This window comes from Struthio camelus, chromosome 18 (genome assembly GCF_040807025.1).
Source record: "Struthio camelus isolate bStrCam1 chromosome 18, bStrCam1.hap1, whole genome shotgun sequence".
Lineage (NCBI taxonomy): Eukaryota > Metazoa > Chordata > Aves > Struthioniformes > Struthionidae > Struthio > Struthio camelus.
Window position 1 is genome coordinate 17,298,390 of NC_090959.1, and position 10,222 is coordinate 17,308,611.

Sequence of the window (10,222 nt, forward strand, 5' to 3'; positions counted from 1 at the left end):
ATGAAACATTTCCACTTTTTTCTTTCAAAACAGCTCTGTTTTCCAACACATTTATTTTGCATATTCATGTAGCTGTGAAAAATGAAATACTTGAAAGTAGAACGAAACGTATAAATTACACTAAATGTTTTGATTAACTCAAAACAGCTGATATTTCCTTTTCTGAATAATTTCAAAGTTAAACTTAAGAAAAACAATTTCTTATGTAACAAGCCTCTTTAAAAAGGCATATTTAGTATTTTGCGGTATCTCTGTTAGGTATATTGGTGCCAGCATATTACTCTTTTAATGTGACTTGTAAAAACAATTCTGACCCATTCAAACTCCAGCTTTAAAATATTTAGGAAAAAATAAGTCTCTCTAGTCCTTCTTCATAGCGCAGCTCTTACACGGCAACACTCCTATTTGTGCTTGGAGTTTCTTAGCTGGGATAAAAATCCTATATTTAAAATATAGTGTCTACATTCATAATCTTTCTGATCTTCAAATGAGAGGTGAATCTGTAATGGACCAAATTAAGTTCCTCCTTACTCTTACATCATTAATTTTAGGACTTCTGCATGGAAACAATCTGGCTTTGAAAGAAAAATTAATATAATGTAATTTGCATGGGAGATTTCTTGTTCTTTTGTTCAGCAGACTTTCTTTTAGTGAAGACACCTCTTCTATACAGCTACATTAGGAATATTAAATATAAAACAAAGGAGGGGAAAAAAATGAAATAATCAGCCTTCCCTTCTCTGAAGGTTTTATTGAGCTGTTTTATTGAGTCTGCCTTTCTGTTACTGCAGGAAATTGTAAAATGCATTCACTGGGAGCAAAGGAAGCTAATATTTTCCCACAGGCAGAAGCTGGCAGCCCTGGCCATGCAGGGAGAAGCTATATTGAGTGACACAAAGTCCATCTGCAGGTGGAGGTCACTTCTCTCTTTGAGGTCACACTGCTCACCCAAAGCTGATCTTTCTCCCTGAGCTACTGCAAGGGGAGTCCTGCAAAGCATCCGTGTCTCAGTCCTCATTTTTCCCCACCTGGGAAAAATGTGGTGACAACCTTTTCCTTGTTCAGGGGTGATTCTCCCTTACCGCTCCTGCCCTCCTCGTTCATAAGCAGGATCGTCAGACAGGGGAGGAAATGCACATAAGTGAAAAGGGTCCATTTGAGTTGGAGCTGAAATATAGACTTTCTGTAGTGCGTAAGAGGAAAGAAAAGAGAGGACCTCAAGTTTCCTAGAGTCTCAGCCCTGACTGTATCCCAGTTTTACTCTCTGGTTGCCAAGATGTCTGCAGAATCATGTTTCAGAAGGAAAGGTGGAACCAGACTGGCTTACCAACCTATGTTCGGATCCAACAGGAACTCTCAAGCCGTTCGAATGCGTTCACCAAACACACGGATCCCAGAGTGAGATCTGCATGCAGACCAGAGGAGACATGACTTGTATAGTGCCAGAAGATGTGCAAAGTTCTAGCGAAGCTGGACAAGCTTCCTGCGGGGTTACTGCAGGCAGAGGGTTGGCAGTGAAAGGTTTGTGATATGTTTAATGCACAGTTCACTTGGGCTGGTTCCCTGGGAGGAATCTACAAAACAGAAGCAGTATGGACTCGCCTTTTTCTTGGAGGGCTGCTCAGGTACACTGAAGAGGGCGGTAGGAGCAGAGACACCAAATCCTCCAAGCATCAGAGACATTCTGTCTTAAATTTCTGCCTCAAGGCTTTCTGCACATTTTGTATCTTCTCTGTGATCACTGTGTCACTGAGGTGATCTCCAAACTTCTGTTTCAACAGCACCCGAATGATTTTGATGCATCGTTCATCCATCATGGGCTTTGCCTCTCGGAAAGTATTGCCCCTCCGCCCCGTGATGGAGTGGCTCTGGATATAGTCGGATGTGAAGAGCTTGTAGAGTAGTGTCTTGCAGGCTGTGCTGATTTTCTGGTCAAAGCGGATGGCCTCTTTGAGCTGTTCCTTTGTGTAGCCATTGAAGAGCTCCACCACCTCGCATGGCTGTCGGTGAGGTTCCTCCTGGAAGGACAAGGATTCCAGCCTCTGCACCTTCTTCTTCAGAGCGAGGACATCCTGTTGGAGGTCCAAGACAATCCTCTCCAGCTGCTCAATCTTCTCTGCCCTGAAAAATTGAACCCAGGGTACAACATGCATAGAGACAAGAGGATACCACAGCCTTGTAACAAGCATTACTAAAGGATGTAGCACATCCATGCAGGTAATACGTTTCACACCCCCTGCAAGTGGGCACAGGACAACCCTTGCTGGAATGCCAGGCCATCCAGCCATTTCCAGGTGTGGAGCAAGGCAAGGGAGAAGAATGATACGGTCTGACATTTTTAGACGCTCAGAAGTGGCCAGAGCTCAACCCTCAAACCCTCCTTGTCATGCACTTATGGAGACTTTGATGCCTGGGTTTCTCTTCTGTTTTAAGGAAAGGTATAAACCCTGCCCTGCAAGTACCGGGAAGCAGATTTTCATGGTACAAAACAAGGGACACGTGGCAAAAGGCAAGTACTGTAACATCATTTTTGACACCCATTTCTTTGCAATAAAACTGTCCCTAGTATCCACTTCACTACTAGGTACTTGTTATCTAAGAAACCAGCAATAAAGGAAGACGCACAGATCCATGTTCAAACATTATAGATGTCATTTTGATGGTTATAGGCATGAGCTTTGTGATTTCTGCATTATTTTAGAGCCTGCTTGCAGGCTCCAAGCCCTACAATTGGAAAGAAACAGCTGTCTCTGATTATGTAGAGATTCAGCAGCTCTTGTTTTAAAGTTACGGCATTTTGTCACCCAGCTGTAGTCTCAGCCCTTTTTTTCTGTAGTAAGGAGGATAATACTGTTAAGAACAAGTGCCTTCTTTTGCTGTTTACCTTTCCGTTTCACCAGGAACAAAATTTTTCTGAACTCTCTCAGAGTCATCTGCCTCTTGCAAAGTTTCCAGCTTTCGTTCTTCACGACTGGAACAAACAAACAAGCTAAAAAAACACCGCAACAAATAGTTTCATATTCACATTCATTCCTGCTGTGATTTATCTGGAACTCAAAGGCTGATAGCAAAGTCAACTCTGGTTTCACTTACAGCGAGAAAGAACCAGACTGAGAGGAGATGTCAGTGGTTCTGCATGTGGGCAATCTCCTATGCACCCCATTTCTATGGGGAGGAAGCCCCAGCACAGAGGTATGGGGAGGACCTCAGTGCCCTCCATAACTCTCTCATTCGCCTGACCAGGGGACCAGGGCTTCAGAGCACTAGGGAATCCGTCTGCTCCACAGCACAGTTGTACCCACAGTAACCCCCGTTATCTTCCATGCTTTAGGTTTATTTCTACCGCAACATCTGTTCAACGTAAGCACCATCAGGGCACTGAACTAGCTGCAGGACTCAGCAGTATGAAATGACAATATATGAAACATTCCAGGTCCTCACTGTGCTTGAAGGTATTACCTGTTCAGACAGATGTGCTGCTGGCACTGAGACAAGATGCCATCTGATTTCCTCTTCACTGCCAGGGCCAAGTAGTCTAGGGACAAGGATAGGGAGATAAGCTAGGCAAGCCAGCTGTTGAAAAGGTGATCACCTGAATCCCTTTATCTCCAGAATACGTTTATCTCAGCAATGCTGCTAGATAACATGGCAACACATTATTGCCTTTACATAAGCAGAGTGATCCAGACATGCTTTCCAGGATTGAACAATAGGGATTTTATTAGAAAAACATGGTATCTCAAGAGCTACTTTTGTTTCTATCATAAAAGACATAGTAGGTAAGGCAGGAAGAATGAACTTGTCCCTGGACACTGGTATGTTAGTTAGCAGGGAGATAATACAACAGCATGTTTTTATAATTGTGTTTAGTGTGTGCCCTAGCAGATGGAAAAGCAGGCAAGTAAAGAGGCAAATCTTAGAAGGTTTGGCTAGTTGAGGCAGAAGGCTTTGGGGTGTTTTAGTGTTATTCAGGCAGACTGGATTGGGTTTTTTTGACTTATAGAGAAAGAACTACTAGCATAGGGGAAAAAGTTGGTGCCTGGTATAAACAGATATAGTATCCTACCACACAGACACCTCCTTTTAAATAGCCTCCCTGGAGAAGACCTTCCATGTGGGAAGGACCCTTGTAGCCCTGTGAGAAGGCACACACAGCCCTAGAGCAAAGCAGTCTTCATGGCAGCCGTGTCAGTACCCATCCCAATCTCTGTAGGTCAGAACAATGCAGGAGAGAGCTAAAAGCTTATGCTCTAATGTTCAGCCTAACTCCTCCCAGCCATGAGTACCTCTGGTGGCTGTGCCAGGCCTGTCCTCTTCGCTCTGGGAAGTCCCCGGCACAGCCAGGGCCACAAAGGTGGGTGGTGCGTTGAAGGCACTGGCAGCGTGATGGGGCACCGCCAGCGAGCAGGGACTTCCCGTTGCACTGCCCAGGGCACATCTCTCCTTGATGACAGAGGAGCTGCCAGCGTCACGAGGCAGGCCTGCCTCGGCAGCCCGCAGCAGCGGCTTGGCAGGACAGGTCCTGTCACCATGGTATTTCCTGGATGCATTCCCTGGGGTCCATTTTGGAAAGGTTTTCCTTGATTTTTTTGACTGGGGTGGCATCATGCTATGGATGGCTGGTTCTTCTTCTGAAAGCAAGGTGAACACTCAAGCTGTGGAATAGGATATCAGTGCTGTGTACCCCCCACCTCCCACACGGTGCTCTTCACCCTGATTGTAGGGATAAGGGCTGTGAAATCCATGACAGAACTACCAAGCATCCAGTGTCCTCCCACTTAGAAAGCCCAATACAGGCAGAAAGGCACAGCCTTCAATTACTTTCTTGCCAGAAACAATTCCCTGCCATATAAAAAGCTCCAAAGCAAAGATGCTACTCACTTAACTTCTCCAGAAGCTGTCTATCTTCCAGCAGCCTTTTCTCTAAAATGTCTTTATGCTCTGTAGGAAAAGAGGACTTTTCAGCATAGAACTTGTTTCCTGGAGGTTGCTCCTGAACAGCCTCAAGGTGCAAAGCCCAGGACAGGCAAGGATCACTCACCACTTATGCCCTCCACAATCCCCCAGTACAGCCCACTAAAGCCAGGGCAGCGGGCCAACACCTGCTCGCCCACCACATAGAGGTGGAACGGCTTCCGAGGCTCCTTAATGTTCTCGATGTTGATCACACGGCTGCCATCGGGCCAGCTGATGAGGACGTAGAGCTTGGCAGACATCGGAGCTGCCCCACCTGGAGCAGGGAAGAGCAGAACGAAATGTCACCGCCGGCATACCATGCTCTTCGTGACGATGGCTGCTCAGGCCTCGCACTGCAGGACCTGACTGTGCACCTCGGAGCATGGCTTTGGACACCTGGCATCGAGCACTCAGGATGCAAACAGCTAGAAATAATGAGGCTAACAAGGACTTTTTCAGCTGCAGCAGCAGAAGCTATGGACAGGTCTATAAACAACTATATTGACAAATACGACCCGTGTAACCTCTCTCCACCTCCTGGTGCTGGGTTGTTTTAACTCTGCTATTTCTATTTGGTTAAAAAAAACACTTTCAAGTACTGTCTGTCATGGTTGGGAGGATTAACAAACAGTTAATTACAGTTACAGGCAACGTAGCCCATAGATATCAAGTCCCTGCAGCGAGTTCTCTTCCACCTTTTCTACCAGTCGTTTCGCCTTTCCTGTCCTTGCCCTTCTGCACCTGACTTACATGAAACGCCTTCCCTGGGGGTTGTCCTAGCACTGATTTTGGGCGCAGACCCACGTGCTTTTAGTGCTCCTCAGCTCTATCCAACAAGGAACTCAGCTCCAGCCGTGACACGTGTCCCCTGGGGGCAGGCAGGACCAGCTCTCGTGGGATGTGTTTAGCAGACACTAGATAAGACCCTGTGCAGAAACAGGGTGGTTCCTCTGCCCAGTGGATCAGCACAGCTCTGCTGACTTCACTGTGACTATGGCAATTCAGTACAAGATTGCTTCTGTACGGTATCAAGGTGGCAGAAAAAAGAGGCTCTAAAGGACCCAGGGGTGCTCCAGGAAATGATAACTCCTTTATCTTTACAGCGTCAAAAGTGCTTTGCTAAGGAGGGCAGCAAGTGGCCTCCTTTTCACACATGGGGAAACTGAGGCACAGAGTGGTGAAAGACGCAGGGCAGAGCGTCACCCTAGACCGCCCCTGTGCCACTGTACTGGCAGGAGGGCTTCGGGGACAGGGCTGGGGCTCAGCCCCTGTTCTGGGCACCCTTTGGGGAACCGCAGTGCTTCCCAAAGCCAACGGGAGAGAGCTCACGGCAGGGAGGGGAGAGGGGTGGCAGGAAAGGCAGCTACAGCCCGGAAAAGTGAGGAACAGCCCAGTTTATTGCAATCACGGGTTTGGCCCCAGGTCCCCATTAAAGCCGAGCCTGATTTCGATTCCTCTCCCTGGGAGGTTCAGTTCTCCCTGGAGACCTTTTTCCTCCTCCCACCCCGGCTCCCCAAGCATCACCCAAAAAAAAGCTGCCCGCAGAAGCCATAACGGCCCCCAAACCTGCCAGCTGCCCGGCCGGCTCAGATTCGCACCTAACTCACTCCAGGTCTTTTCTCTTGGCTGAGACGTGCTACGAGGTTCATTTTGAACAGGCAATGCTGCATACGAATTAACTGTGCGTTAATCAGCTTGCTGCCCACTCCCCCTCCTCGCTGCAGAGGCTGGGTGCCCAGCAGCACAGGACTGCCCGCAGCCCCGTCCTGAGCCCCGGACGTCGCAGAGAGACCAGGCAAACTAGCGTAAACGCGTAGCTGAGACTTCTCCCTCCCCAAAACACAAAAGAGGTTTCCAGCTCTGTTTTAAAGAGCTCCATATTCCAAACAGCAAGCAGTTCAAGCCTCCCGAAAGCACTTCAGAGGTGTTTGCCCTTCTTTAACATTTAAAGAAAAATCACTAATCTTCATAGCTGCTCCTGCTCCCTCCTGCCCCGCTTACTGCTTGCTCATTTATTTTAAAGAATGCACCCAAACTACACAACCGCACCGTCAGAGAAAGAGAGAAAGAAAGAGAGAGAGAAAGCGAGCAAAACCCTGACAGCGACCGAGCTCAGTCCTTGCCTGGTTAGCACTGCTCCAGGTGTTGAGTCTTGCAAAATGTCTGTCTATCCCGGTCCCAGCTGCCTGCTCCAGAGGAGGAGGTGACCGCACGGTCCTCTTGCCTTGGGTTTGTCCCTTCACCACAATTCCTGCTCAGGTTTCCTTTGTCTGGCTTGGAAAGCTCCCACCTGCTGTCCCCACTGCAAAAAAAATAAGCCCCTTGGCTTTCTTTTTTCCTGATTGTTTTGTTTCAGCATTATGATTCCTGCTTTTTTTCCATATACATGTATGTATTCTTTTTTCCTTAGCTCGTTTCAGGGCTGTTTCTTACAGGAAGAGAGAGCAGAAGAGAAAAGAAAAAGCCTTGGGTTTTTTGGAGCATGAATAAACCTTGCATTTCCATGAGTTATTCATGAATAATTCATGAAAATGCATGATTAATTCAGGTTCATGAATTATTCAGGAATAATTCTCGAACATTCCTGGTTAATTCATGCTCACACAGCGAGTGAGTCAGGCTCTAGGGCTTGGTGGATTCCTCTCTCCGAGACAGGGGAAGAAAGGCTGAGAGATGCCTGCTTTGTGCACTTTGGATTTGCTGCGTCTTAGAAGAAAACGTTCTTCAGGCCCCTTTTGAAACACGGGCTTGAACAGGATTGAAATGCCTGCAGCCTTCTGGCCACTATGGAATAACGCAGAACAGAAGGAAAGAGTGAAAAAGAGAGAGAAAGAAAGAGTGAACCCACTCTCCCAAGGAAGCCTGGCAGCCAGTTTCACTTCCTATCAAAGCATCTTTGGACCTGGCTGTGTGTTTCCTTCTCCCTCGGCCTCCAAATTTGTCCCTGGTTAAGATATATCTCGGCCACTTTATATTTTGTTTGCTACGCAATGACAAGACCGACACACGCAGGCCTCCGCCTGAGGAGTCAGAGGGGCTTCTGGTGCCCTGTGCCCGCCTGGCCCTGCCGGTGTGAGCGCAAACATGCAAAGCACCTTCATTAACTTTCGCAGCCCGTGCAAGCACTGGCGGGGGCAATTGGCCCAGCAGGTAACTGCCTTATCCTGGTACTCGCGCCAGCCAACTCATTGGGCTGGCCACGCACAGCCCAGCTTTCACTGCACGCACGTCCCGAAAAGGGCACTGCTGCACCTCCCGGGGTTGCTTATGCAGAGCTTCCTACAGCTGGTGCATGCACAAAGGCGGCCAACGCAAGCGGGGTGCAAGCAGGGTGCCCGCACCTGGTGGTGGCTGTTCTGTTCTCCCGGATCGAGGGTGATCCCCAGGCAGGTGTGGGCACCCAGGGACCTGGACACTGCCTGGGTGCTCCCCTCTGCTATCCCCAGGTCTCCTGCAGGGTGGGCTCAGGGTCCCTCTCAGGTTGGAGAGCAGCGCTGGTTCAGCCAGTGCCAACGGTGCCAAAACGGGCTGGATTTCACAGCCCTTTTTCAGGATGTCAACCTCCCCTGGTAGCTGACCCCCTACGATTTATGTCCTACTACCCTGCATGTTTTCAAACGTCATATAGATGTTTGGATAAAAAAAAAGCGAGTTCCAGTAAAGGCTCCTCAGCAGCAATTCAAATTAATTTTGTGGGATTTCACGTGAACAAACAAGATTTTGTTCCAGAGCCTCTGCCGTGGGGCCATATCTACCTGCATATTGGCTCTCCTAGGACACCGAGAGCCTTGCACTTCAGAGCAACATAGTGGGGAGTGCTTCCTCCTTCTCCCCAAAATCAGCAGTGCTCTGTGGCAAACAACCCCATGCATTGGTCAGGAATGAGCCACAAAAGCTTGATGATGGACTCACCCAGCCATGCCACTGAGTCCCACCTGGGAGACAAGTCGCAGGATGCGGACGCTAGTGCAGCTCGCCCGCGAGGGATGATGCTCCTGTGGCCGGCGGGAGCCCCTGCCGGCGCGGTCCGTCTTTGCACCCCTGCAACGCTTCCCAACCCAGGGTTAGGGCCGTAGGTGGGCCTGGCCATGAGAGCTGCTTTGCCAAAAGGATGTCACCACGGTGTGACATGGGAATACAGCAAGGGAGAGAATCCAAATAGCGATTTCTATTTTATCTTAGCAGAAAGAAGCTTTTGAGATTGTAGGGAGAAAGAGAGTCTTTAGAAATTCTATGAGGTAGTAAAAAAGGAACTCTATTAGATTCACAAGTTAAGAAAGCGTCTGCATCCAAGATTTGCAATATTTACAGCTCAAAGACTATATCTGTCAACTCAGGCAAAGACAGACTTTAAATAGAGATCTGTCTGAGATAAGGAAAGGCACCCCGGCAGACATGAGTACAAAAGGAGCAGTACCTAACTCCATGAGGTTTTGAATGACGCTGCTGAAGAACTGTGTCTGAAGAAGAAATACAAAAGCAATGATGAGAGAAAAAAATAATTGAGATGCATGACAATAGATATGAGATTGAATTATGGTTTTATACAGGACCCACTCCAAATAAAATTTGCTTGAAAAGTAGTGCTGCTTAAGCAAGTATTGTTTGCTTTCTTTTGAAAAATCGACAATATGCAAAACACATGGGGTGAGTATTCCTGGGACAGGAGTGAGTATGTGCACAACAGCAAACCACTGGAGAGAAAAGAGTACAATGACCGCAGGAGAAAGACAAGGTGTAGTCTCACCAAACAACACAAAACCCAAGTGTCTTTTTATAAATATACCGTTTTGCATCAAATTATTCCAGGAAAATACAGATCTGATGTGGATCCCAAGTGTCTGACTTCATGAAAATTAGCAGGTCCTCATTAGACTTCCCTCGTTTTTCTGAGCATAAATTGCCTTGCAATATAACTCATTGCCAGCTGTATCAGGACAGCATAACAGTGCTCAGGAACCTCAGTTCCTGCTTTTCCTGATTCTTTGAAAACATATCTCATACCATGACCCCCCAGGGTCAGTACTCTTTCACCCTTCAGGCTGTACTTGGTGAGATTTATATTTCAGCCATGATTAAGGAAGCACAATAGCTTCTTCTTAACCTTACCTAGAGATGCGCTGAAAGAAATCATGCTCAGCATTTTACAAAACCAAGACAAGGGGCTGTTTGAATGCTGGCCCTGTATTTATTGGGACAATCATAATTGTTCTTTGAAGGAATTTAAATGGAAAATGCAGGTGATTTTAGTCTCCCTTTGCATTTT

At 47.5% G+C, this 10,222-nt stretch overlaps 1 protein-coding gene across 3 annotated transcripts; it reads right to left on the minus strand.

The window, feature by feature from the left end:
* Positions 1 to 247: 247 nt before the first annotated feature.
* LOC104141659 (uncharacterized) lies at positions 248 to 7,443 on the minus strand. Of its 3 annotated transcripts, none has more exons than XM_068912201.1 (7): positions 7,080 to 7,443; positions 5,042 to 5,230; positions 4,882 to 4,941; positions 4,287 to 4,628; positions 3,460 to 3,535; positions 2,885 to 2,971; positions 248 to 2,121 (listed from the first exon to the last, which is right to left on the minus strand). In XM_068912201.1, the coding sequence occupies exons 2-7, from the start codon at positions 5,214 to 5,216 to the stop codon at positions 1,674 to 1,676; spliced, it is 1,188 nt and encodes a 395-aa protein (XP_068768302.1). In that variant the 5' UTR covers positions 5,217 to 5,230; positions 7,080 to 7,443; the 3' UTR covers positions 248 to 1,673. The 3 variants fall into 3 exon arrangements, with proteins under 3 accessions (XP_068768302.1, XP_068768301.1, XP_009669349.1); XM_068912200.1 differs by having other exon boundaries at positions 4,287 to 4,631; XM_009671054.2 differs by lacking the exon at positions 4,287 to 4,628.
* Between the last annotated feature and the right edge of the window lie 2,779 nt (positions 7,444 to 10,222).